Source organism: Perognathus longimembris, chromosome 19 (assembly GCF_023159225.1).
Source record: "Perognathus longimembris pacificus isolate PPM17 chromosome 19, ASM2315922v1, whole genome shotgun sequence".
Lineage (NCBI taxonomy): Eukaryota > Metazoa > Chordata > Mammalia > Rodentia > Heteromyidae > Perognathus > Perognathus longimembris.
The window spans coordinates 44,201,570-44,228,722 of NC_063179.1; the positions used below are offsets into that span (position 1 = coordinate 44,201,570).

The 27,153-nt window shown below is 47.4% G+C and overlaps 2 protein-coding genes across 3 annotated transcripts; both read right to left on the reverse strand.

Annotated features, from left to right (window-relative positions):
• Positions 1 to 796: 796 nt before the first annotated feature.
• Positions 797 to 17,713, reverse strand: Cdk7 (cyclin dependent kinase 7). 2 transcript variants are annotated; one of them, XM_048368548.1, is made up of 12 exons: positions 17,607 to 17,713; positions 17,455 to 17,514; positions 15,764 to 15,797; positions 14,222 to 14,289; positions 12,046 to 12,114; positions 9,737 to 9,847; positions 6,961 to 7,079; positions 5,274 to 5,373; positions 3,450 to 3,536; positions 2,973 to 3,122; positions 1,405 to 1,552; positions 797 to 883 (listed from the first exon to the last, which is right to left on the reverse strand). In XM_048368548.1, the coding sequence occupies exons 1-12, from the start codon at positions 17,670 to 17,672 to the stop codon at positions 855 to 857; spliced, it is 1,041 nt and encodes a 346-aa protein (XP_048224505.1). In that variant the 5' UTR covers positions 17,673 to 17,713; the 3' UTR covers positions 797 to 854. The 2 variants fall into 2 exon arrangements, with proteins under 2 accessions (XP_048224505.1, XP_048224506.1); XM_048368549.1 differs by lacking the exons at positions 12,046 to 12,114; positions 14,222 to 14,289 and having other exon boundaries at positions 17,607 to 17,638.
• Positions 17,714 to 20,475: 2,762 nt separating this feature from the next.
• On the reverse strand, positions 20,476 to 26,129 carry Mrps36 (mitochondrial ribosomal protein S36). The gene is made up of 4 exons (XM_048368554.1): positions 26,029 to 26,129; positions 23,214 to 23,277; positions 21,361 to 21,545; positions 20,476 to 20,796 (listed from the first exon to the last, which is right to left on the reverse strand). Exons 1-4 carry the CDS (start codon positions 26,065 to 26,067, stop codon positions 20,779 to 20,781), a joined length of 306 nt encoding a protein of 101 aa, XP_048224511.1. The 5' UTR covers positions 26,068 to 26,129; the 3' UTR covers positions 20,476 to 20,778.
• Between the last annotated feature and the right edge of the window lie 1,024 nt (positions 26,130 to 27,153).

Sequence of the window (27,153 nt, forward strand, 5' to 3'; positions counted from 1 at the left end):
AGGAAAGCACTCTACCACTAGGCCACATTCCCAGCCCCTCTTACCACTTTATATAGGCTAATAAGCTATTTTAAATGTCTTCTACTTGATATATAATACTAAAATAATAGTTGAGTGCCAGTAGCCTGCGCCTATAATCCTAGTTACTCAGGAGGCTGAGATCTAAGGATCATGGTTTGAAGCCAGCTTGGGCAGGAAAGTCTGTGAGACTCTACATCCAATTAATTATCAAAGAGGTGGAACTGGATCTATGGGTCAAGGGGGGGGGGGGATGTGGTAAAATGTTAGACTTGAGCAAAAAAGAACAGGGATATGGCCCAGAACCTGAGTTCAAGCACCAGTACCTACACACACATAGTATTCTCCATATGCAGTTTTGAAACCCCACACAAAAGATGTATTGTTCTAAAACCCACAGAAATGAAAAACAATGAAATGGGAGCCTCAATTTTATCTGTAATAGTTTCTTTTCTTAGTATATTAATTTTTGTTAAGTCTGGGTAGTATTTTCTACAAATGCTTTTTTCTTTGTTTTTGTACCAGTATCAGAGCTTGAACTCTAGCTAGTAGTGAGCTATCAGCACCTGGTATAACTGTTATTTTTTAAAGTGTTTCCCTAATGCATGGCAATTCCACATTTAAATGAACCAAACTTCTAGTTTTTTTTGTACTCAAATCAGAAAAAGTAGTTTTTATTTTAAAATACATTTAATAAAAATATCGCATAATTTTACATATGTTACATGTGCCGAGTATTTACAAGTTCACCTCTATAGCATTTATTTAATGTTGACTTTTTATTTTCCTCTCAGATGATTTCCTTCACTAGCAAACACTGTCCACGGTCTCTGTAACTAAAAAATTAGCTTCTTAGGCAATCCTCCTAAAAGCAAAATGAAACAAAAAAGGTCATTGGCATTTAGTCTCTGCGAGCCTTCTCCACTCTTACCTGTCTTTTTGAAACATCAAGCATACAGTACTTAAGGAATTGTTCTGTGTGTGTGCTGCTACTGGAGTTGAACTCAGGCCCTGTGCACTATCCTTTAGCTTTTATGCAAGACTGGTACTCTACCACCGGAGCCACAGTTCCACTTTGGGCCTTTTGGTGATTAACTGGAGATAAAAGCCTCACGGACTTTCTTGCCCCCGACTGGCTTCAAACCAGGACCCTCAGATCTTAGCCTTCTGAGTAGCCAGGATGACAGGTGTGAGCCACCAGCATCTGGCCAAGGAAGCGCAGGTGCTCGACGACTTGACCAGCCTGGGTTGCTCTACTCCTACTTGTCCGTGTCAGTGGGGACAACAGGAACATGCCACCACACCCGCCTGAACTTCAGTCATGCCTGATCTCTCCTGCCCAGGTAGTTAGGATTAAGGCTTGAGGCACCATGCCGGAATGATTACCTTGCTCCAAGCCCTCCGTTCGTTTCCGTTTTGTTGCCATGGCGGGATTGGACTGCTCCTTTAGTGCCTCCGCGGGACAGTTGGGTCTGGGCAGCTGACACCCGGGGCTTGGACCTGGCCGGTTACTAAAGTACTTCATTTTCAATGCCTTTTTGCACAGAAAAGAAACCAACATAAGGGCTTAAATGAGTGTGTGGACTGCACTTAGGAAAACAAACCCCACACTTGTTGAGAACACGAAGAATGCTATGAGACTTCCACCCCCAAAACAAAGATATATGAATGTCAGGTATCTAGACATGGAAATGACTAATAATCACCTTCAAACTTCAGACTGGCTGATAATTCAATTCTATTATTCTAAGAAAATGAAACTCCTCCCAATCGTTTTACAGCTGGATAGCCAAGATTAGTTATAAACTATTCTTAGGAAGATATATAGAGATATTCTTAGAAAGATATAGTTAAATCAAGAGAAAAGGCTGGGAATATGGCCTAGTGGCAAGAATGCTTGCCTCATATACATGAAGCCCTGGGTTCGATTCCCCAGCACCACATATACAGAAAATGGCCAGAAGTGGCGCTGTGGCTCAAGTGGCAGAGTGCTAGCCTTGAGCAAAAAGAAGCCAAGGACAGTGCTCAGGCCCTGAGTCCAAGCCCCAGGACTGGCCAAAAAAAAAAAAAAAGAAAAATTTGCTTCTAAAGAACTACAAATCTACTCATTACCTGACTTACGTAACTGTCACCCCTTTATACCTTTACAATTACAAAAAAGAACTACATATCTGTCAAAACATCCACATATATTCCAATTCCAAGTCATGTAAATCTAAGTTCTTTTAAAAGATATATAACCAGGTGCCTGTAACTCCCACCTGTAACCCTTCTATTCAGGAGGCTGAGATCTAAGGATTGATGTTCAAAGCTAGCCCAGGCAGGAAAGTCTGTAAGACTCTTATCTCTAGGTAACTGTCAAAATTCCAGAAGTGAAGCTGTGGCTCTAGTGGTAGAGGGCCAGTCTTGAGTGGGAAAAGGTAAGAGATAGTACCTAGGCTCTGAGCTCAAGCCTCAACACCAGCAGCAGCAACAACAACAACAACAAAAAAGGAAATACACACATACACATAGCTTTATGTATATATTACTTAGCAAGTGTATCGTCCTAATATATATCAGACTGAATAGAGTTTGCAGCTTGGGGAAAACAAAGTTTATTATCCCTTAAAACAAAATACTGGGGCTGAGTATGGCTTAGTGGTAGAGTGCTTGCCTTGCATGCACAAAGCCCTGGTTTCTCAGCTACTGATTTCTCAGTACCACATAAACAGAAAAAGCCAGACGCGGGGCTATGGCTCAAGTGGTAAAGCTCTAGGCTTGAGCACAGAGAGGCTCAGAGCAAGAGCCCAGGCCTGGAGTTCAAGCCCTAGGACCATAAAAAAAAAAAAAAAAAGAAAAGAAAAGAAAAACCTTTCTAGAATTTAAAGAATGTTATAAATTTCTACAAAATTGTTTTTATTAATGCTACTGTTTTTTCTTATATTTCTAACATAAACAAGATGCTAAAATACCTGTGAGGCTGTAATTCGAGTGCAAGGATTAAATAAGAACAGGCCTTGTATTAGTTCAAGCAAATCATCTCCTGCGGCACTGAAGATGTGTTGTAATGGGATCCCAGGGAAACTCTTAAATGTCACATAGTCAGGAAGACTGCACATATCCTGGAGAAATACATTTCAAATGTAAGCAAGGACCAAAGGCATAGCGATGGAATAAAAATAAATTATTTACAGATAATATAATCATCTGTATATACTGTATGCATAATAATTGACACCCTTTAAAAATGTATAAGCAAATGGAGGGAAGAGGGGTGAGCAAAAGCAGTCATTATATTCAATATACACTATGTAAAAAATGAACTATGAACTTGGGTGTTGGTGGCTCACACCGCCATCCTAGCTGCTCGGGAGGCTGGGATAGCACATGCCAATGAAGTACCTTTACACAACGCTAACCGCGTGTCAAAGAAGTGAACAAAGGCTTACAGGCCACTGCTCCTCTGTCGGTGTGCCCAAAGTTTCAAATATTCTTGTTAGCTGATCAAGATCTGAGTCCCCTGGCAAAAAAGGAACCTGAAAGAAAGCACCAGGCAGACATGGAAAGGCTCTCTGTCATAGCTGTTATACAAGTACTGTAGGTTTATTAAGAAAAACTGAAAGCTCATCACAAACACTAAAAATTTAGTCTGATCTATAACGGATGTGGAATTAGAGCCTGCCAGTTATCAAAGTAAACAGTACACAGTAAAATCTACTTTACTCATTCCATGATTTTTTTATGTTTTGGTGTTCGTTTGTGTTAAAAAGGTACACTTACGGGGCTGGATGCATGGCTCAGTTGGTAGAGCACGAGCCAATGAGCAAAGTACCAGGCACCAAGTTGGAATCCCAGTCTTGGACCAAAAAAAGAAAAGAAAAATATGCTTATGGCCAGGTGCCAGTGGCTCACGCCTGTCATCCTAGCTACTCAGGAGGCTGAGATCTAAGGAGCATGGTTCAAAGCCAGCCTGGGAAGGAAGTCACATGAGACTCCTATTGCCATTTTGTATTAACTACAAAACAAAAGCTGGGAGTTGTGGTTCAAGTGGTAGAGCGCTGGTCTTCAGCAAAAAACCTCAGGGAGGGCTGGGGATATGGCCTAGTGGCAAGAGTGCTTGCCTTGTACACATGAGGCCCTGGGTTCGATTCCCCAGCACCACATACACAGAAAACGGCCAAAAGTGGCGCTGTGGCTCAAGTGGCAGAGTGCTAACCTTGGGCAAAAAGAAGCCAGGGACAGTGCCCAGGCCCTGAGTTCAAGCACCAGGACCAGCATACATAGACAAGAAAAGAGTATACTTATAAAAATTGGTCTTCTGACCAAAAAAATGACTGTTTGAAGTGGGAAGAACATTTTCCACTTCTAGGTATAGATTTATAATAGGAAAATTGGCCCTCTGAAAAGTTATAAATCGTAATTTTTTGTACAGTGATTATAGGTATGACCAATGCTTCTGGATGAAGCATTTCCTACAAACTGCTCTGTTTGAAGGTTTCTGTTACAAGAGTAATGATGAAACGACAAGTCCTACACAATTCATGAGACCAAATACCTACAATACTGAAGTGTGCGCATTGATTTCGTTGGATCCATTGGCCTCCCTCCCGCCGTTCTTCTCCCTCTCCTGTCCCTGCCCCTCCCTCCCTATCTCCTCCCTCTTTCTTCTTTAACAGTACTAGAGTCTAAATTTAACGTCTGCAGGGTGCTGGTGGCGCTTGCCTGCAATCCTAGCTAGTCACGAGTCTGAGATCTATGGACCTCAGAACAAAAAGGCAACCTGGGCAGGGAAGCCTGTGAGACTCTTATCTCCAATAAACTACCCAAAAAAGCCAGAAACACAAGCTGTGGCAAGTGATAGTACCCTGTGAGTTCAAGCCCCAGGAGCAGCACAAAAAATAGAACAACAAAAAACCACCAATAGCCCCCCCCAAACAACTCCCTCCCCCACCCCCAAATAGACCCAAGGCCTTAATTCAGCATGTGAGGCAAGTGTTCTATGGTTGTTTTAGGCTGGGGCCGGGGCACTGTGCCTGAGTTCTTTTGCTCAAGGCTTTCGCTCTATCGAACACTAGAGCCACCGCTCCACCTCTGGCTTTTGGTGGTTAGCTGGAGGTAAGAGTGTTAGACTGTCCTGTTTGGGCTGGTTTCCAATCTTGATTCTCAGATCTTGGCTACCTGAGTAGCCAGAATTGCAGGTGTGACCACGGGTGCCCCGCGGAATTGCCTGCCTGCTGAGCCGCAGCCCTAGGGTACACACGCTCAGGACTTACCCTCAGAAGCAGCTCTGCTAATATGCAGCCCACAGCCCACATGTCCACGCCCACACCATACATCCTAGCCCCAAAGAGCAACTCGGGGGCCCGATACCACCTGAAGGAGAAAAGAAATCACGTCACCTGAGAATGGAATCACCAAAGCATTTCTTCATTTTATCCCTTTTCTTTGAGGCACAGGGTTGAGATTTAGGCTGAAAATTTTTAACAATTGTTACACAGTACTCTTATCAGTTAAGCCGCACTTCTAGCTCTTCAGTGGTTTTATTTTTCCTTTTTCTTTTTTTGTGCGGGTAAGGGGGATTAAACTAAAGCCTTGTACTTTCTCTTGGTTTCTTTAGCTTTTTCACTCATGGCTGGTGCTTTGCCACTTAAGCCATACCTCCAGTCCAGCATTTTGCTGGTTAGTTGAAGATAAGAATGTCAGACTTTCCTTCCAGTCTAGCTGCATCTGTGATCTCAGGTATCAGCCTCCTGAGTTGCTAGGATTATAGGCACAGGCCACCAGCACCTGGCTCTTACACAGATTTCACCCAGAGTTCAACCTTACTACTCCAATAGAACGGTTTTTGTCGAACTCATCAATAATTCCATTCTGCTAAATCAAGTTGCCAATTTTCATTCTTCATTATAACTTCTTACTAGTGGCATTTGATATTCAGGAAGAAAAAATATAAGAAGCTGGTAGATGGAGTGTGCGAGAATATACTGTACCTATCTGTGAGCTTAACTGTCCTAGTGTGCCTCAACTGCTCACACCCTTACTTCTTACTCAGGGCACAGGCGACTGACAGAAACATCTATTTAGAAGAAGGAGGCTAAATAATGTTTATGGGCTGGGGATATGGCCTAGTGGCAAGAGTGCTTCCCTCGTATAAATGAAGCCCTGGGTTTGATTCCCCAGCACCACATATACAGAAAATGGCCAGAAGTGGCGCTGTGGCTCAAGTGGCAGAGTGCTAGCCTTGAGCAAAAAGAAGCCAGGGACAGTGCTCAGGCCCTGAGTCCAAGGCCCAGGACTGGCAAAACCAAAAAAAGTCACTAGGCAAGAAATGTCTGAGGATACAGGTATACATAATAAAATATGCAGAATATAAAAAAGGCTATTATTAACCAGACAGCTGTAGCTCACACCAGTAATCCTAGCCACTCAGAAGGCTGAGATCTGAGGAACTCAGTTTGAAGCCAGCCTGGGCAGGAAAGTCTATGAAACTCTTATCTCCAGTTAACCTCCAAAAAGCTAGAAGAGCCGTAGTTCAATTGGTAAAGCACCAGCCTTGAGTGAAAAAACTCAAGGATAGTGCCCAGGTCCTGAGTTCAAGCTGGAACAACCTCCCCCCCCCAAAAAAAAAATGGGGCTGAGAATGTGGCTTAGTGTAGAGTGTTTGCTTAGCATGCACGAAGCCCTAGGTTTGATTCCTTAGTACCACATACACACAAAAAGTCACAAGTGGTGCCACAGTGCAAGTGGCAGTGTCAGCCTAAGCAAAAGGAGCTCAGGGACAGTGCGCAGGCCCTGAGTTCAAAGCCCCAGAACCGGCAAAAAAAAGAGAGAGACAGAGAAGGTCCACTATTTTTAAGAATACAACAAAGTCCTGAATTGTATCTATGCTAACGAACATCATAGTTGATGCTCATTAGGACTGAAAGTGTGCACAGAAGGTTCCAGTCAAAGGATTCGTACCTGGTTACAACCTGATGTGTATATGCTCTATTAGGGCTTCCAAATGACTTGGCCAGGCCAAAGTCTGCCAGTTTTAGTACTCCATTTTCATCTAGCAACAAGTTGTTTGGCTTTAGATCCTATATCATGAAGATGGAAAAGAAAATGAGTAAGCAGGGTTGGGGAAAATGCCATCGTAAGACATTGAGTTGGCTCAAGTTCAAACCTAGTAAACAGCATTAATGAACAGGGCATGGAAACACAGGCCTATATTCCTACCACTTGGGATGTTGAGGCAGGAGAATCTTAAGTTCAAGGTCAGCCTAGGCTACAGGAGACCCTGTTCCAAAGCAAAAATAAACCAAAATAACAAAACAAAACAAAAAAACCTAAGGGGAACAAAGCAGGAGAACATTCAAACAGCCAATATTTTTTCCAGATATAAAATCTTGGAGCAAAAAAACAAACTTGTTTGTACTGTAGTGAGACCTTCAGTAAAGTATTTAAGTTCATCGAGCCCTAATTTACCTTCTTTGATGTCTGTAGGATCAAATTAAATATTTTCTTCAAATAACTTGACATAATGGCCACCTCATAGTAAGCACCCAATAATCCGCTGCTACTATTAAGTTACTATCAATAAACTTTGGTAAATAAAAGTATGTATTTCGGAAGGATAAAGAACATTCCTCAAAATCTACACTGAGGAGCTCGCAGCAGTGTTACAAGGGTTGCCCATTTTCACATGGGAGAGTTCCTAGCTAAGCACTCCCGAGGGCCAGCTTGATGACCCTGGATCCCCAGCACTTGGTGGCCTGCAAACTGCAAGTGCAGGGCTACACAATGAGACTCTGACAAAAAATACATACATCCCTGTGTGCACACACTCACCTGACCGTGGCTATTTATCTGAAAAGAATACCTGAGAACATCTACAAGAGCTAAATTGTCAGCCTTGTTCCAACGAATAAGTGTTCCAGAAAATGACCCAATTATTTTATAAATAAGAAATTTTAGAGCTATCAAAAATATTGTTCTTGGGCTGGGAATATGGCCTAGTGGCAAAAGCGCTTGCCTCCCACACATGAAGCTCTCAGTTCGATTCCCCAGCACCACATATATGGAAAACGGCCAGAAGGGGCGCTGTGGCTCAAGTGGCAGAGTGCTAGCCTTGAGCAAAAAGAAGCCAGGGACAGTGCTCAGGCCCTGAGTCCAAGACCCAGGACTAGCAAAAAATAAAAAAAATATTGTTCTTAAAGGTATTTTAAGACTGTTTAAATTAATCCAGGCCCTTCCTGTTTCTTTCCTGTAATGCCAGTGTAAGACAAAGAACACTGGACTTAAAAGCCAAAAACCTAAGTTCAAACATTTTGTCAGTTCCAGCAGCTAGCTACAGACCATGAAAAAATAAAAAGCATACACAATTAGACCAGCTGGGAAGGTGGCGTAGTGGTACAGTGCTTGCCTAGCATGCACGAAGCCCTGGGTTCGATTCCTCAGTACCACATACACAGAAAAGGCTGGAAGTGGTGCTGGCAGCTCAGGGACAGTGCTCAGGCCCTGAGTTACAGCTCCAGGTTCCAGAGTCATTTGAGGTTCCCGCAGCACCACCTGCTGGTCCAGGAGAGCAAGCATATATGCATTTTACACACTTTTTTTTTGTGGCCATAAGGGGTGTGACATCAGGGCCTTACATTTGCTAGGCAGCTCTAACACCCCTAGTCCTGTGTTGCTTTTAGTGATTTTTCAAATAGTCCTCCAAAGAAACTATCAGAAAGGACGGATTACTTCTGACCAGGTCAGGCTGCACGATGCCCTTTTTGTTTATGCTCCCGATGTGGCGGGATGACAGATGCGCACCTCCCTGCCAGTCTTTTTTTTTTTTTTTTTTAATTTTTTTTGGCCAGTCCTGGGGCTTGGACTCAGGGCCTGAGCACTGTCCCTGGCTTCTTCCCGCTCAAGGCTAGCACTCTGCCACTTGAGCCACAGCGCCGCTTCTGGCCGTTTTCCGTATATGTGGTGCTGGGGAATCGAACCTAGGGCCTCATGTATCCGAGGCAGGCACTCTTGCCACTAGGCTATATCCCCAGCCCCTCCTGCCAGTCTTTGATGACGGATGCGCACCTCCCTGCAGTCTTTGACAGCTGAGGTGGGTTGCGGTAAACCTTTTGCCTGTGCTGGCCTCCATTTCCCTAAGGTCTGCCTCTGAGTAACAGGAACTACAGTACAAGGTGGCAGATACAGCTTTCTTTTGTTCAGATCATTATGTACTGAAGTGGGTACATAAAGCTTGGAACAAGTTTTAGAATAAAATAATGAAGCCTTGCTGGGTGCTAGTGCCCACACCTGTAATCCTAGCTATTCAGGAGGCTGGGATGTGGGGATCGCAGTTCAGAGCCAGCCCCAGGGTGGAAAGGCGGTGGGACGCCTACCTCCAGTTAACCACCTAAAAGCTGGAAGGGGAGCTGTGGCTACAAGTGGTAGAGCACAGAAGCTGAGGAATAGTACCCAGGCCCTGAGTTCAAGCCAAGGACCCACCACCACCACGACCACCACCACCACCACCACCAAGAGAAACCTGTTAAAAGTTGTATTTAAGAGGGAGGAAGAAAGTAACAGAAAGCACAAATCTGATCACATCATATGCATGGTATAGAGCTACTCCAGTAAAAGGCCTTTGTACAATTCATCTAACAGGAAACAAAGGAACAGCAAGCAACAGGCCACCCTGCGGTACACAGTGAGATTACTGTCTCAAACAATACCAGTGAAGCAAAACAAAACAGCAATCGCTTACCCTATGGAGGATCCACTGCTGATGTAAATATTCCAGCCCTTGAAGAGTCATTAGCACGTACGCTTTAATGTGGGAGGGTGTCAGCACAAGACTATTATCCTTTATTATAACCTGCCGAAAGACAGACAACACACAGGCGCGGCTGGTTATTCCAAGTGAACTCTATGATACCAAAAAAGACAGATATAAAATGAGCGTATGCATGTCGAAGAATCTCAAGAGATTACCCTCAGGAGGCAGCATTAGAATTTTCAGTTAGGTGATTAAAGAGCATCTTGGCTGGGAAAACAATGCTTTGGGAATGGGAGTGTGGCTCAGGTAGTGGAGGACCTGTCTAGCACCCTCAGTTCAATCCCTAATAGGGAAAGAAACAGTTAACAAACAAATAATAAGAAAAAAAATGTTTTGTTTCCTACAATTTTGGCATAAAAGGAGCAGACATTGGTCAGTTTTGCTTGCCTTTTCGGACTTAGGCACTTAGTATTTTTTTTTTGTCACACTACCATATTCCATTGGGGAGCCAGTGGCTCACGCCTATAATCCTGCTACTCAGGAGGCTGAGATCTCAGGATGGCAGTTCCAAGCCAGCCCAGGCAGGAAGGTCCCGGCAAGACTCTGGTCCCTGATGAACAACACAAAAATGGAAGTGGCGCTGTGGCACAAGTGGTAGAGTGCCAGTCTTGAGCAAAAAGAGGCCAGGGATAGTGCTCAGGCCCTGAGTTCAAGTCCCAGGACTGGGAAAAAAAAATCCCCAGGCCAAAAACGAAAGCCTGCCCTATTGCAGCTCAGTGCACACGATAGAGACCGCCCCTTCCACCCCTTCCGCGAGGCGTCCAGGGGTGGACGTTACCACACTCAAAGCTTCCTGGCTACAGGACGGAGTGTCTCAGCCAAGACCAACCACACAGTCAAGCCAAGGACTTGTGAGAGAACCAAAGGGAACCAAGCATCTTCCTACTTCAGGATGATTAGACTCTAAGGATACAGGTCTAGATGCAACGACTGTATCTAATAGTACCATTCCCTGTATCTATATACACCTGGTACAATTATGGATGGCCCTATAGGCCAACATATTGAAAAGGCGTAGTCACAAATGAAGGTAACAGGAAAAAAGTAGGCTAATAGTGTGAGATTAAGTTCTGATGGAGGCTGGGGATATGGCCTAGTGGCAAGAGTGCCTGCCTCATATACATGAGGCCCTGGGTTCGATTCCCCAGCACCACATATACAGAAAATGGCCAGAAGTGGCACTGTGGCTCTCAGGTGGCAGAGTGCTAGCCTTGAGCAAAAAGAAGCCAGGGACAGTGCTCAGGCCCTGAGTCCAAGCCCCAGGACTGGCTAAGAAAAAAAAAAAAAGAAAAAGAAAGAAAGAAAGAAATGAATCCAGGGGCTGGGGATATGGCCTAGTGGCAAGAGTGCTTGCCTTGTATACATGAGGCCCTGGGTTCAATTCCCCAGCACCACATATACAGAAAACGGCCAGAAGTGGCACTGTGGCTCTCAGGTGGCAGAGTGCTAGCCTTGAGCAAAAAGAAGCCAGGGACAGTGCTCAGGCCCTGAGTTCAAGGCCCAGGACTGGCCAAAAAAAAAAAAAAATTCTGATGGAACTGTGACCTAAACCAGCTTATATCTAGAATGATCAATTCCTCTTTATTTTATCAAGTAGTATTCCATCATATAGGCTAGTGCCATTTGGTGACATTACTGGGAACAAATAAGGATGAATCTGGTCTAAGTAGTTTGTGTGAAAAGAGAACAATGAAATCAGTTGAAATTGTCTTATGGGGTAAGAGGTAAGAGCTGGACATTATGGCTCATTCCTGTAATGCTAGCTACTAAGACGTCTGAGACCTGAGGATTGTGGTTCAAAAGCCAGGTGCGGCAGGAAAGTCCATGCGACTGGAAGTAGTACTATGATAGAACACTAGATTTGAGCAAAAGCTCAAGGATAGCACCCAGGCCCTGCAAACAACAAAACCCTTTGGTTTGAAGAGAATGGCTTGAACTGATAAGGGGGGAAAAGCTTGAAATTCTAGTAGCTCTAATGCTCATTTCTCTAAAAAATGTCAAGCGATAAACAACTTGATAGAAATGCTAATGAAATCTCAATCTTTGTATTTAACAGTAGGAACAGAAGAGCTACATGTCTACAAGAAATCAGAGCTCACAGACAGGTTTAGTATCCATCCAGTCTTCAACAACATTTAGTAGTTTTTGAATATCTATACTTAGATAGAAAGTAAACATTTAGGCTTTCCCTTGATAAAGCAGAGGGGAAAATAAAGTTCTAAGAATCTTAATCTTACCTCTAAATCAGTTTCCATAAAGTCAAAGACAAGGCTAATATTAGATTTATGCCCAAAAGCATCAAGGAGCTGCAAAACAAATTATTTTTCTAAGGTTAATATTGTTGACGTAATGTTCTCAAGCCCACTGAAGAACGGTTTTTAACGTAAGCATTTCCCATAAGCCTGAAAGAACTTGAGCTAATTGGGACCCTTGGAAATTAGCACACTGGAGCCCACGTCTGCTGTCTTATGAATGCGGTTGTGCTCTATTCTATCACATGTGCACTTGCCATGCTAAACCGCAGTTGCCGCATCTCTTTCCCTGCTCTTGTAAATGACCGCGCCAAAGCTTGGAGAGTCTTTTCCCCTTAGGCTTTGTATTTCCTCATGACACAATGTCTCATATATAATATTTCCACTTTCTACATCTTTGCCTGGCAGTCTTCTTGGCTTCCTCTCACCACCTAAAAAATAAAGATGGTCAGCTAAGGGGGAAAAGTGTGAATGGATTTGTTTGGGTAGCTTCAGGGTTTCACACTGCCAGGCACAGATTTCATCTTCTCATTTTGTTTACACACCGGCAGGGGTGATTCAGTTTACCAAACTTTTTTTTTTTTTTTTTTTTTGCTGGACTTGGGGCATTGTCCTTGAGCTTCTTTTCTTCAAGGCTACCACTTGAGTAATAGCACCACTTTTTGCTTTTTCTGAGTAGTTTACTGGAGAAAAGAATCTCATGGACCTTCCTGCCTGGGCTGTCTTCCAATCTGGATCCTCAGACCCCAGCCTCCGGAGTAGCTACAATTGCAGGTGTGAGCCACTAGTGCCTGACTTACAAAACATTTCATGTAACTATATCCAAGTTTTGCCACACTAGAAACCTAGACCTTTTGTATATTGTAACTGTTTAATTCTAGTTTTCGTACCTGAGACGGTTGCTATCACATTATGTAAATAATGTGTCATGACTTAAGTTTGTTCAGTTCTATTGTTTTTCAGTATTCTTCAAGAGCTATTTTGCAAACATGATGAAAACACAATAAAAAAGAGCCTCCCCCAAAAGTTTTTTTTTTTTTACAAATTAAAATACTTAAGCTCTCTCCATAAATTTTGCCAAGTATAATTGTTTCCAATTCAACAATTATTCCTGGCCCAGAACCAGTGGCTCTTGCTTGTATAACTATAACTCCTTAGAAGGCTGAGATCTGAGGTTCACAGTTTGAAGTCAGCCTACAAAGAGAGAGAGAGAAAGAGAGAGAGAGGGAGAGAGAGGGAGAGGGGGGGGGGAAGTGGCACTGTGGCTCAACTGGTAGAGCAATAGCCTTGAGCAAAAAAGCTCAAGGATAGTGCTCAGGACCCTGAGTTCAAGTCCCAGGACTAGCACACATACACACACAAATGAGGAAATGAGGGAGGGGTGGCAATGTTCTACAAGAAATGTGCCCATTACCTTATTTATGTAATTGTAACCCCTGTGTACTTCATCCTTACAATAACAAAAATAAAATTATATCTTAATAAAAATCTTAGGGCTGGGAATGTGGCTTTGCAGTAGAGGGCTTACCTAGCATGCATGAAGCCCTGGGTTCAATTCTTCAGCACCACATTTATAGAAAAAGCCGGAGGTGGTGCTGTGGCTCAAGTGGTAGAGTGCTAGTAGCCTTGAGCAAAAAGAAGCCAGGGACAGTGCTCAGGCCCTGAGTTCAAGCCCCAAGATTGGCGCAAAAAAAAAAATCTTAGGCTAGGGATGTGGTTCAAGTGGTAGAGACCCTGCCTGCCGGGAATGCACAAGACCCCAAGTTTAAATCCCAGTACTGCCAAAACAAAACACCCAAACCAAATTTCTTAAGAAAATGCTTAAGAAAATCTTTTCCAGGTAGAGTAGTACACACCTATAGTCCTTACAAGTTCAAGGCCACCCCGACCAATCAGTAAGAGTGTGTATTCCCTTGGTGGGCTCTACTCCAGAGAGTTTGCCTGTGTCCAGTCAGTCAGGTAAGTAAGAACTGTGTACACAGTTGAGAGAGCGCGCTTAGGATCTCCCGCGGGCATAACGAAGCGTGGGGGATGGAGGTGGCCCTCTTAGCTCCAGGATGAAATGCAGGCACAGTTTCAAGTTCCGTGAGAGCAGGTCAGATCACAGCCCCACATTCAGCAAAGATGTGGTCCCCAAATCAGCAACTCAGGTCATACTCACACCAATTATATTCGGATGACTGAGCTCCTGTAATAATTTTATCTCTCTTAGAGCTGTTCTGTTTATGCCTATGTAAAAAGGCAAACCAAGAGTTAAACAATAATCATGAGATCGCAACCTTTCCTCAAATGTATTATTTTAGATAGGATTTGTAACCTCAGAAAATAGAATATGTCACATTGCCGGTCCTGGGACTCTGGGCCTGGGCACTGTTCCCAAGCTTCTTTTTTTTTTTTTTTTTTTACTTTTTTTTTTTTTTTGGCCAGTCCTGGGCCTTGGACTCAGGGCCTGAGCACTGTCCCTGGCTTCTTCCCGCTCAAGGCTAGCACTCTGCCACTTGAGCCACAGCGCCGCTTCTGGCCGTTTTCTGTATATGTGGTGCTGGGGAATCGAACCCAGGGCCTCGTGTATCCGAGGCGGGCACTCTTGCCACTAGGCTATATCCCCAGCCCCCCCAAGCTTCTTTTGCTGAAGGCTAGTACTTTACCATTTGAGCCATAGCACCCCTTCTGGCTTTTTCTAAGTAGTTTATTAGAGATTAGTCTCATGGAGTTTCCTGCCCTGTCTTGGCTTTGAACCATGATCCTCAGATCTCAGCCTCCTGAGAAGCTAGGATGACAGGCGTGAGCCACCAGGGCCTGGCTTCTCATTCTTTATTTAAAAAGTAACCTCAAGGGCTGGGGATATGGCCTAGTGGTAGAGTGCTTGCCTCATATACATGAGGCCCTGGGTTCAATTCCTCAGCACCACATATACAGAAAATGGCCAGAAGGGGCGCTGTGGCTCAGGTGGCAGAGTGCTAGCCTTGAGCAAAAAGAAGCCAGGGACAGTTCTCAGGCCCTGAGTTCAAGCCCCAGGACTGGCCAAAAAAAAAAAAAAAAGTAACCTCAACCAGATTATGATATATGAAAAAAGTATTCATAGTATATGCTGCTCATTGGACCTGAAGACCATTACACTAAGAGCATGTATAGGCAAATAGCAGACAAGGAGTAACAGTCTTTGCTTTCTTCTCTTGTGCTACACATATTAGAATTTATTACCTATGCTAAATGTCAATTAGTGATAAGAAGAAATACAAGGGACAGACTAAGATATCTGGGTTTGGCACTTACATAGGTGATGAATCTTTTTCATAGAAACAGTACCTGACACTAATAGGGCTTTGGAGTCAGAAATAAATCTTTTCCGTGTTGGATTTTGGGCACTTCCTATGAAGATGCATCCTTAAGTTATAATGTAATTATAAGCTCAGACGTTTTTTAAAAAGCAATGGCTTATAAAACTTAAAATAGTACTCAGGACAGCCAGAGAAGTGATGAACAACCTTAATGCTTTCCACATATACTTAGGTGACTTGAAAAGTTCCTCTGAACCTTCAAATACGTGAAAATCATCACGTGTCCTCTCTGTCCTGAGTTTATTTTTTATTCTTCTACAACCCCATAAGTATCAGAACCATTGCTCTCATTAGAACTTTACTTATTTCTTCAGTCAGAATAAAAGTATTTCCTATCCTTTAAAATTACATGTGATACTTACCATCTTTAGCTTCTGATCTGTGTCCAAGTTTGATCTAGTAGAAAAGGAAAAACAAAACCCCTCATATTAAAACGTGTTCAATCACTTAGACAGGGACAATCTATAAACATCTAAAAGACAGTGACAAGCAGGCACCAGGAGCTCCTATCACTGATCTCAGCCTCCTAGCTACTTAGCAGGCTGAGATCAGAAGATTGTGGCCTAGGTAGAAAAGTTCTAGAGACTCTATTTCCAATTAGCCCCCCAAAAGCTGGATTAGAGCTATGAGCAGAAAAGCTCGGGGACAGTGTATAGAGTTCAAGGCCCAGGATAGGCAAAAACAACAACCACCACCACAAAAAACAAGTGTCACTGTGTTGCCCAGATTGGCTTGAATTCCGGGACTTAGGTGATATTCCTATCTCAAGCCTTCCCAGGGCATGCGGACACACAGACACACACAGACAGGCGTGTGCACACCACGCGCATGACGGTGCATTTTAAGAGAGCATGTACAAGTGTGCTCAGCATAATCCTAGTATAATATGAGTGGAATTATATACACCATAAACTCAGGTAAGAGGCCATCAGACTTTGATAAATGTCATGAAGATGGTCAGGAAAGAACAATTACAAGGAAGGAAGAAGGCCTATGTTTGAGCAGCAATGAACAGAAAAGGCACAGGGCAGAACAAATGCCATGATCCTAGGACCGCAGGGAACTTAATGTGTCCAAAGATTAGCGAGTCAGTGTAGCTAGGATACCATTAATCAGGGATAAAATTGCAACGTCAGGGAAGGAGTTAAGGAGAGATTTTTTTTTTTACAACACAAGCTTGAAACAAGGATGGAAAATAATGAAATAAAACAAAAACATGATGGCCAAAATACTGAGAGGAAGAGAGCAAGCCAGGTATTGAGTACCTGGAAGACTGGATGATGACAGAAGGCAGATCTAATACACTTCTAAGTTAGAGTTGAGATTTGTGAAGGAGAAACACATTCAAAGCAACAACAGGAGCACAGAAACATGAAAGGCAAGGATCCCAGCAGCAGGCCCCGGGGTATGTGAGAGAAACAGCGTCTTGGTATCCGGTAAGGGTTTTAGGTTTCGGTGGAATGGGTAAGAGCAACACATCTGGCTGGCAGGAGGACGCGAGCAGTCAAATCCTAGCTTCAGCAATTGTGTCCTTCACGAGTCACCTTAGCCTCGGGCAACTCAGTTGCAAAACAAGGATACTTTCCTCTACTTCAAGGCTGTTTGGAATGCTAAGTCAAACAACGTAGGCCGGAGCGCTGACACACAGAAAGGTAGTTACGCCTTAAATCTAAAGTCGTTTTAGAAAACGCACAGGTGGGGCTGGGAAGGTGGTGGTGGAGCGCTCGCCTCGTATACTTCATGAGGCCCTGGGTTCGATTCCCCGGCACCACGTATGTAGAAAACGGCCAGAAGCTGTGGCTCAGGCGGCAGAGTGCTCGCCTTGAGCGGGAAGAAGCCAGGGACAGTGCTCAGGCCCCGAGTTCAAGGCCCAGGACTGGCCAAAAAGAAGAGGAAGAAGAAGAAGGAAAGCAGCACATTAGCGATGTGAAGATTAAAAGCCCGTCGTGTGTGCTCACGGAGAAGACGGCCGTGACGGGGCCGGGCCGTGCGCCCCCGGGCCGCGGCGAGCCGGTGACCCCCGCCCCCCGACCGCCCCGGGAAGGGCGCTCACCTTCTTGATGGCGACGATGCGGTTGGTGTTCTTATCTCTGGCTTTGTAGACCGTGGCGAACTAGGGGAGAAAACCCACGTCGGCGAGGGGTGCCGGGGCCCCCCGCGTCCGCCCCGACGGCCCCCCGCCCCCGCCCCGGCCCCGGCCCTCACCTGGCCCTCCCCGAGGAAGTCCAGCTTCTCATAGCGCTTCGCTCGAGACTTCACGTCCAGAGCCATGGGGCGCGCGACGCCGGAGCTCCCGCGGCCGCCCGCCGCCCCCCACCGCCGCTTCCGCCTCCCCGCGCGCCCGCACTTCCGGGGCGGGCGGGGCCGGCGCGCGTCACGTGGGCCCGGCGCGCGCGCGCCGCTTCCGGCGGCCCCCGAGGGCGGGGCGCGCGGGACGGCGGCGGGAGGTCGCGTCGTCGCGCCCTCGCGTCCCGGGCCCCCCCCCCCGCCCCCGCCCCGCGGCTGACCTCCGGTCGGAGGAGTGCCGGGGTCTCCAGGGCGGTCCCGGTCCGGCCCGGCTCCCCTCAGCGAAGGCGGAGCCCCGTGGAGCGGACACAGCGCAGGGCGCGCGCGCGTGCGTGCGTGCGTGCGTGCGCGCGCCGGCCCCGGGCCCCGCCCCCCGGCCCCACCCGCCGCGCGCGCGAGCCGCCGCCGCCCGGCCGTCCCGCCTCCCGCCCCGCCCCCGCGGGGCCCGGTCCGCGGGCGAGGGCTCGGCCGCCCCAGCCGCCTCCGGGGCCCGAGGGGCGGGCTCGGGCTTGGGGTGCGCGCGTCCCCGTGGCTCCTCGGGACGCGGTGCCGCACCCCGCACCCCCGCGCTCCCCCCGAGCGAGCTTCACGCGACGGCGGCGCCGAGCGAGGCTCGCGGACCCTAGGGATGGAACCGAAGCTGACACCCCGTGGGATCGCGCCGCCGACGAGCCTTCCCGTCGGGGGCCGTTTGCACTAATGGTGTAGTGTGCGCGCGCACACGCGTGTGCCCCCGGGAGGGACCTCGGGGCCTGGCCGTGCCCAGCCGCGGCGGGTGGTTTCTGACCCGATCGCCAGGCATCCTGCCCTCTGCTGGCCGGTCCTCCTCCCTTACACGCCTGCGCGTCCCCGTGGAGAGGCCGGCCTGGGAGGGAGGCCCCCTGAAGAGGGGGTGCGAGTCCCAGCCGAGCCCGGGCGGGAGACCCCAGCGCCCGGCCACGGATGCTCTCAATGAAACGAAGATGCCAGGCGCCTCGGGCTCACGCCTGTCATTTAGCTCCTCGGGGCGCTGAGATCTGACATGGCAGCTCTAAGCCAGCCCCGGCAGCAAAGACCACGAGACTCTCCTCTTCCATCGTTAACCACCAAAAAGCCAAAGCATTAAGGCTGTGGCTCGAGTGTAGCCTGTAACAGAAAGCTACATTTGAGAAAACAATGCTCAGAGAGAGCACATGGGTCCTGAAGATTCAAGCCTCACAAACCGGCCCAAAACAAGAAATAAACAACAAAAATCCCCAGGCAATGAGACTTCTAAGGTAGAGAATTCCCACCGATGTGCCTTTTGTCAAATCTGCTAACAAATCCTATACATTTTCCTTTGGCTCCATAGCCTTTACGGCCACATCCAGTTGCAGGACTGGTTCGTTTTTCTTTCCTTTTCCTTCCTTCCTCTTTCCCACCCTCCCATACTAGAGCTGAACTGGGGGCCTTGTGCTTGCTAGTTAAGCACTCTACAATTTGAGTCACACCTCTAGCCCTACACTTTCTTTTACTGAAATGCAAAGGCTAATGGGGGGAAATCATTCTTTAAATAAAAAAGATTCCTGGCTGGTATCTTTTTTTTTTTTTTTCCAGGAGGCTGAGACCTGGAGCATCACAGTTCAAACCTAGACAAGGCAGGAAAAAAAACCCCTTGAGATTCCATCTCCAAGTTAAAAAGCAAAATGTCAGGCTGGAGGTGACTCAAGTGGTAGAGTACCAGTGTGAGCAAGAAGGCCGAGTCCAAACCTGAGTTCAGGCCCTGGGTAAATAAGATACACCATTTATTTTTTGTGATTTGCCAGAATAGCTTATTGCTGATATCAAATCCCTATCTCCTGTTTTTGTGGGGAAACATACCAGTCCACAGCACAGACCTGACACAAAAAGTCTATCGATCTGAAATAGTAGAAAGATGCAATTGGACAAAAATAAAAACTCAACAATCCTATTATTACTAATGAGCTTTGCTTAATATACTTCTTTACAGCATTTTCTAGAAATTACAGGTACGAAAGAATGTATTTGGCTTTGTCAGGATTTACTCTCTAAATATACATACTCTTGGCATGAGAAGACCCTGTTACTTTTCATGGGGTGCCTTAACAAAGTAGCCCCCCCCCCACCCCCCGTCGGTTCTGGGGCTTTAACTCAGGGCCTGGGCACTGTCCTTGAGCTTATTTTGCTCAAGGCTAACATTCTACCGCTTGGGCCATAGCACCACTTCCAGCCTTTTCTGTTCTTCTGAGGAACTGAATACTAGGCAAGCACTCTACCACTAAGCCACATTCCAAGCCCATGGGGAACAGTTTTTAGGAGGCTTTTAGAAATAAAGGTGGGGGCTGGGGACATGGCCTAGCAGCAAGAGTGCCTGCCTCATATACATGAGGCCCTGGGTTCGATTCCCCAGCACCACATATACAGAAAATGGCCAGAAGTGGCACTGTGGCTCAAGTGGCAGAGTGCTAGCCTTGAGCAAAAAGAAGCCAGGGACAGTGCTCACGCCCTGAGTCCAAGGCCCAGGACTAGCCAAAAAAAAAAAAAGAAATAAAGGTGGAGAAAGTTAATGGCTACCAGGATTTTCATATAAGAACAAAATTTTCTTAACATTACCTCTTGATCACATTTTTATAATTTAAAATAGTATGTCTTTATCAAAAGTTACATTCCAATAATCTTGTGAATGAAAAATCATTAGAGTTAACAAAAAATGGTGACATAATTTCACTAGTCCTAATTTCAGTGAAATCACTTCCATAACGGTTCTTCCCATGTTTAACACAAAGAAAAGTGAAATTATAAGTGCCAGTAATTGTTTATGAGATATGTGTGCTTTTAATAGTTCATCACTGGTAATGCTTGATAATCAAGAGCAAATTAAGCTAACATTTTTAAATGTGTACTTTAATAAGTATGAAATACATAAACAAGTTGGTAAGCTTGTGGAGAAGCTGACCAAGTTACATAAATTAGGAGATAGAAGTATCCATCTGTATTTTCTATATTTCATTTTCTCAGGATATTAAGGTTGTTTAAATACAATTTGTAGTTGTCATTTGGAAGTCCTTTATTGTAAAGATAATTCTTTGATGATAAGCAGCAGCCTCAATGATTATTCTGGCCCTCCACGCTGAAAAGAAAAACATAAAGCAGGGAGATTAGATGATAAAATGACCCCGGATATGTTTTCATGGCCATGAAAACATTACAAAATTACACAAGTGAGAAAGTAGAGTTGTGGCTCAAGTGGCAGGGTGCCAGCCTTGAGTAAAAAAGCTAAAGGACCAGCACCGAGGCCCTGCACCTAGCCCAAGGACCATCACCAACCAACGAGCAAATCCAAACGAAACCCAAAACTACACAAGTAAAAACTAGACACATTTACACGACTTTAGTAGCTGATTTCTGGTTTGCTGGGTACAGTCGTATTTATTGCTGTGGACTTCACTGACCTGCGTCAGCTGTCATCAAGTCTCTCTGTCTTTGAAGCTCTTTACATTCTGGAATCCTGAGCACCTCGGAGCTGTTTGTCAGGTGGCCTGATCTGCCCACACACCGGTGCTCCTCACTGAAGCTCTGGGGAGGGCTTGTTCCTCAGTCCCAGCCCCCTTTCCCTCTCAGCTCTGACCATACTTGACCCGACAGTGGGAAGAGCATGTACACCAAAGCCATGTGACAAAGAGCGGTCACATACCTGGATAAATTCCATTTCTTCCTGAGAGATAAGTTTCCTTCTGTACTTCTGAGGTAATGTTTTTAATATTGCTGCCGTGTCCGGTGGACCGGGGTGTATTGTGTCTGGTGATTTACTTCCCTTAGCATGCGGGGAGATCAAGGAAGCGTGAGGGGGGAGCCCTGCCGAACTCATAGCTTCCGATGCTGAAGTTAAAAAACAACACAAAAGCAATCAGGTGTCTTAAAATGTTATTTTTGAGGGGCTGGGGATATGGCCTAGTGGCAAGAGAGCTTGCCTCGTGTACATGAGGCCCTGGGTTCAATTCCCCAGCACCACATATATAGAAAATGGCCAGAAGTGGTGCTGTGGCTCAAGTGGCAGAGTGCTAGCCTTGAGCAAAAAGAAGCCAGGGACAGTGCTCAGGCCCTGAGTCCAAGCCCCAGGACTGCCCCCCCCCCAAAAAAAAATGTTATTTTGAGCAGGTGCTGGTGGCTGAGATCTGAGGATCACAGTTTGAACCCTGCCTGGGCAGGAAAGCCCATGAGACTCCAGGAAACCATTCGGAAAAAGCCAGAGTGGTGCTGTGGCTCAAGTGGTAGAGCTCTACCACAAAAAGCAGCTCAGGGGCAGTGCCCAGGCCCCAAGCCCCACTATGGAATCAATCAGATCACTGCATTCTTTTTTATTTATATTTAATGTTCTTTTAAAATTAAGAAATAGACGTTTAATTGGAACAGATTGTTTTGAAAGTACTTTTACACTTAGCATATCTTAACTGTACAAAGTGGTATTGAAAACCTGTGAGTTTCAAGTTGGGAGTAAATATCTAAACCATTTTTCCCCCTGATGAAGGAGACAACAGTGATGGTCCAGAATATAATTTCCTGGAAGATCTTGATGAACCAGAGAGAGAGGACTTCCATACTGGATCACTGCATTCTTAAAATAATTCGTGTGTGTGTGTGTGTGTGTGTGTGTGTGTACACTGAGGCTTGAACTCAGGTCTGGGCATTGTTTCTGAGCTTTTTATGCTCAAGGTTGGTACTGAACTTTTTTTTTTTCCCAGTCCTGGGGCTTGAACTCAGGGCCTGAGCACCGTCCCTGGCTTCGTTTTGCTCAAGGCTAGCACTCTGCCACTTGAGCCACAGCGCCACTTCTGGCTCTTTCTGTATATGTGGTGCTGAGGAATTGAACCCAGGGCTTCATGCATGCTAGGTGAGCACTCTGAGACTAGGCCACATTCCCAGCCCTGGTACTATGCTTCGTGAACCAGAGCTTTACTTCTCCATTTTTGGTAGTTAATTAGAGATAAGTCTCATGGACTTTTCCTGCCTGGGCTTGAACTGCATTCCTCAGATCTCAGCCTAAAGTAGCTAGAATTTAGATGTGAACCACCAGAGACCTGGCTTATATTTTTGCTTCATTGTGGCACTGTCCCTGAGCTTTTTTGTGCTCAAGTGTGGCCCTCTACCACTTGAGGCACAGCTCCATTTCCAGCTTCTGGTGGTTAACTGGAGATGGGTATCACAGGCTTTCCTGCCCAGGCTGGCTTCCAACCACAGTCTTCAGATCTCAGCCTCCCGAGTAGCTACGATTACAGCCGTGAGCCACTGGTACCCAGCTTGCATGTTAAAATTGTGTTTGTTTTTCCAGTCCTGGGGCTTGAACTCACAGCTTGGACATTGTCCTTGAGCTTCTGTGTGCTCAAGGCTAGTGCTCTACCACTTGAGCCACAGGGCCACTGCTGGCTTTTTGTTTATATGGTACTGAAGAATCGAATCCAGGGCTTCATGTAAGCTAAGCAAGCACTCAACCACTAAGCCAGCTTCCCAGCCTCTATTTTTTTTTTTTTTTAATAAATGACAACTTACCACTGAGTTTAAGATTGTCTCTTCTGCTAGGGAATCTTATCAATGGAGCATGTGGCTTGACTACCTAAAGGAAAATAAAATGTGTGAAAAAAAAACCACCCAAACACCCTTAAAACCCAACTGCAAAAGCAATGGTCTACTAATACTCGAGATACCTTTACCTATAAAGATATATATATAATATTACTACTTGACAACAACTTTAAATTGTAATCTCCCCAACAAGGAAAGCTGATCTATATATTAACTTACCTGTTCCTTATTCATCACTCTGAACTGTACACATTGTTTATTGAGCCACCAACAAATGTGAAAACAACCCAATGATGAGGATGACTTGGATTTTGAGTTGCATGACTATCACATTAGTAAGAAAAGAACAGGAAAGCTGGGCATTGGTGGCTCATGCCTGTAATCCTAGCTACTTAGGAGGTTGAGTTTTGAGGATGGCAGTTCAAATCCAGCCTGGGCAGGAGAGTCCATGAGACTCCCTTTTCTCCAATTAACTAACAGAAAGCCAGATCTAGTGCTATGGCTCAAGTGGTGGAGTGTTAGCCTTCAGCAAAAAGTCAGAGACAAAGACCACACCCTGAGTTCAAGCCCCAGATCCTCCACAAGAACAAAACTGCGCACAAGTAGCTCACCATTTTCACCTATCCGTTCGCTACACAGCCCTTCTTAATTTTGTAGTCTACACACTGAATTCTTGGCTTCATTCTCCACCTCTTTGTTTTGTCAGTGTGGTGCTTCAACTCTGGGCCTGGTGCTGTCCCTGAGCTCTTCTAACCAGTTGAGCCACAGCGCCACTTCCAGTTCTGGTGGTTAATTGGAGATAGGAGTCTCACCAACTTTCCTACCCAGGCTGGGTTTTGAACCACGATCCTCCGATCTCAGCCTCCGGAGTAGCTAGGATGACAGGCGTGAGCTACTGGAGCCTGGCTTATTCTCTACCCTCTTACCCTCTTCTTGGTCCAGCCCTTTCCTCCTTGGCCCCACCCCTCCCCTTTCAAGCACTCCCTGGTGTTTATTTTGTTGAACTTTGCCACTCTAAGGAATTACACTATTTGAGTTCTCTCTCTCTTTCTCTCTTTTTTGCCAGTCCTGGGCCTTGGACTCAGGGCCTGAGCACTGTCCCTGGCTTCTTTTTGCTCAAGGCTAGCACTCTGCCACTTGAGCCACAGCGCCACTTCTGGCCTTTTTCTGTACATGTGGTGCTGAGGAATTGAACCCAGGGCTTTATGTATATGAGGCGAGCACTCTTGTCACTAGGCCATATTCCCAGCCCCTTGAGTTCTCTCTTGAACCTACCATATTTCAGTTAATAAATCTGTAACTATGAACATGTAACAAAAAGACTCTTTAAAGTACATGTACTCGTTTTTCTTGAGTAATTATCCTTCAGGCAGAATTACTGATTGTACAAAGGTTATGTCTGTTAGAAACTGACTGTTTCCTACAGTGGCTGTACCGTTTTACACACCCAACAGTGATGTATGTGGATTTCCAGTGTTAGGTTTCTATTCAGTATTGCCGGCACTAAATTTTAGCCACAAGGACTGAGACTTGATGCTGGGAGCTTGTGATTCACACCTATAATCCTCACGAGGCCGAGGCTGAGATCTGAGAAAACTGGTCTGAAGATGGCCCTGGCAGACAAATCAGACGCTTCTCCAATTAACCATAAAAAGCCTGAAGCGGAGCTGCGCTACAGTAGCAGAGCCCCAAGCTTGAGTGAAAAAGCCAAGAAGAGCATGAGGTCCTGAATTCAAGCCCAGTACCAGTACCAAAAGAAAACAAAAGGCTGGGAATGAGGCTTAGTGGCAGGGTGCTCGCCTTGCATGCATGAAGCCCTGGGTTCGATTCCTCAGCACCACATACACAGAAAAGGCCAGAAGTGGCGCTGTGGCTCAAGTGGCAGAGTGCTAGCCTTTTTTTTTGGGGGGGGGGGGGAGAGGGGGCCAGTCCTGGGCCTTGGACTCAGGGCCTGAGCACTGTCCCTGGCTTCTTTTTGCTCAAGGCTAGCACTCTGCCACTTGAGCCACAGTGCCACTTCGGGCCGTTTTCTACGTATGTGGGGAATCGAACCCAGGGCTTCATGACTGTGAGGCAAGCACTCTACCACTGGGCCACGTTCCCAGCCCAGAGTGCTAACCTTGAGCTAAAAGCAGCCAGGGACAGTGCTCAGGGCTTGAGTCCAAGCCTCAGGCCTGGCCAAAAAAAGGACCGCGGATGGCTGAGGTCGGGCATGTATACCAGGTCCTGGTCCAGGCCGCCAGCAGCAGCAGCAAGCACGCGTGGGTGGCGGGGCGGCTGCGTCGCGCCTCTGGCTCTGGGTGTGTGTCGGGCTTGGGGCCGGGTTGGGACCGTGCGGGTCGGCGGTGTGTGGCGGCTGACAGTGACGCGGGCGCCCACGGCCGCGTGTCGGGGTCCCCGGCCCTCGGGGGGTTGACCCAGGCAGCGGTCTCGCGGGGAGGGGCACAGTCGCTGCGGACCCGCACGAGGCTGCAGAACCCGTTACTTTGCAAGGTCGGCCCGCTTCCTTTCCAGCGGCCCCGCAGCGGGGAAGCGCGGAGCACGAGCGCCGGGGCGGCGGGCGGGCGGGCGCCCGGGGGGCCTGGGGGGGGGTCCGGGGAGGGGGCGCAGCCCGACGCCCCAGCCCGACGCCCCTGCCGCCCGCCCGCCCGCCCGTCCACGCGGGGCAGGGCTCGGGAGGCGAGCCGGGGCCCGGAGCGGGGGGGGGGAGAGGACCGCGGACCCCCCGCCCCCACCCCCCGCCCGACGGCCCCGGGGCGGAGCGGCCGCCGCGTCCCCTTACCTGGACGACCCTGCTGGCGGACGCCATCTTGCTGCCCATCCTGACCCCAGGCCGGCGGGGCGGCTTCCGGGCCCGAGCGAGCCGAGCCGCGGCGCTCGGGCGAGCGGGCGAGCGGGCCGGGCCGGGGGCGGACGTGACGCCGGGGGGCGGGCGTCCGTGACGTCACGGAGGAGGCGGGGCGCGCCGCCGGCCCCGCCCCCGGGATCCCCGCCCTCCCGGCCCCGGGCGCTTCACCGCCGTCGCCCGTCCTGACGCCGTCCGCCTCGGCGGATGGATGACCGGGGCGTTACCCCCGGGGCTGCGGAGTGACCGCTCCGGCCGATCCCCTCTACCCCGGACGCTCGAGGGGGGCGGTAACTAGCAACTCCGCAGGCGCCCCACCTTCCTGCGGAAGCCGAGCCCGGGGCGCTGCGCGCGGACGCTTCACCGGGGCCCAGCCTGTGGGAAACGCTGCGCCGCAAGGTCGTCAGGAAAGGCGATTGGGGGCTGGGGACGTGGCCTGGCGGTAGAGCGCTCGCCTCCTGTCCGTGAGGCCCTGGGTTCGATTCCCCAGCACCACGTATACAGAAAAGGCCAGAGGGGCGCTGTGGAAAAGGAAGAGGCCGGAACCTGATTCCGTTTAGAAACCAGCATGTTAGCACAAGCGCTCTGTGGAGTCCGATTCTCGTGTACCGGGGCTTGTCACATTTCACCGTCTTAGAGTTTACCCCTAGCTTCTAGAACTCCTTGTTTTTGTGACTCCGTCTTAGAGGGCTGCACCCCCATGAGGCTAGTTTCTACGAGTCTGACATGGAAAGGCATTTGTGGCCTTTGTTCCTTTCCGTGTCAGGGGCTATGGGAAGGATCCTAGTAGTACTTAGAGAAGCGCCGTGGTAACTGTCAGGCTGCCTCCCGTGTGATTGCTTACAGCATCCCACTCATGCTTGCTGACAATAGTGTTAGCCTCTGTAACTTCACGCCTGGCTTGCACCTACAGGGAAAAACCATCAGTTACTTTTCTTCCGTGGGTGAATAAGTGGAGTGGGGATTGCTGCCTTACACGGGGCCATGAGACCAGACTGGGCACTACACTTTTGGGGCACCCCTCTGTCCCGTGTAGTCCCAGCTCGCAATAAAGACTTTCTT

Coding starts and splice junctions, on each gene's coding strand:
- Mrps36 (XM_048368554.1), bottom strand. CDS start 26,067: ATGGGCAGCAAGATGGCGTCCGCCAGCAGGGTCGTCCAG. Junction 23,278..26,028: donor CCGCCAGCAGGGTCGTCCAG/GTAAGGGGACGC, acceptor ATTTTCCTTTAG/GTAGTCAAGCCACATGCTCC. Junction 21,546..23,213: donor AGACAATCTTAAACTCAGTG/GTAAGTTGTCAT, acceptor TTTTAACTTCAG/CATCGGAAGCTATGAGTTCG.
- Cdk7 (XM_048368548.1), bottom strand. CDS start 17,672: ATGGCTCTGGACGTGAAGTCTCGAGCGAAGCGCTATGAGAAGCTGGAC. Junction 12,115..14,221: donor GTCATCCGAATATAATTGGT/GTGAGTATGACC, acceptor TTTGTTTTGCAG/CTCCTTGATGCTTTTGGGCA. Junction 884..1,404: donor AACGGAGGGCTTGGAGCAAG/GTAATCATTCCG, acceptor TTTTGCTTTTAG/GAGGATTGCCTAAGAAGCTA.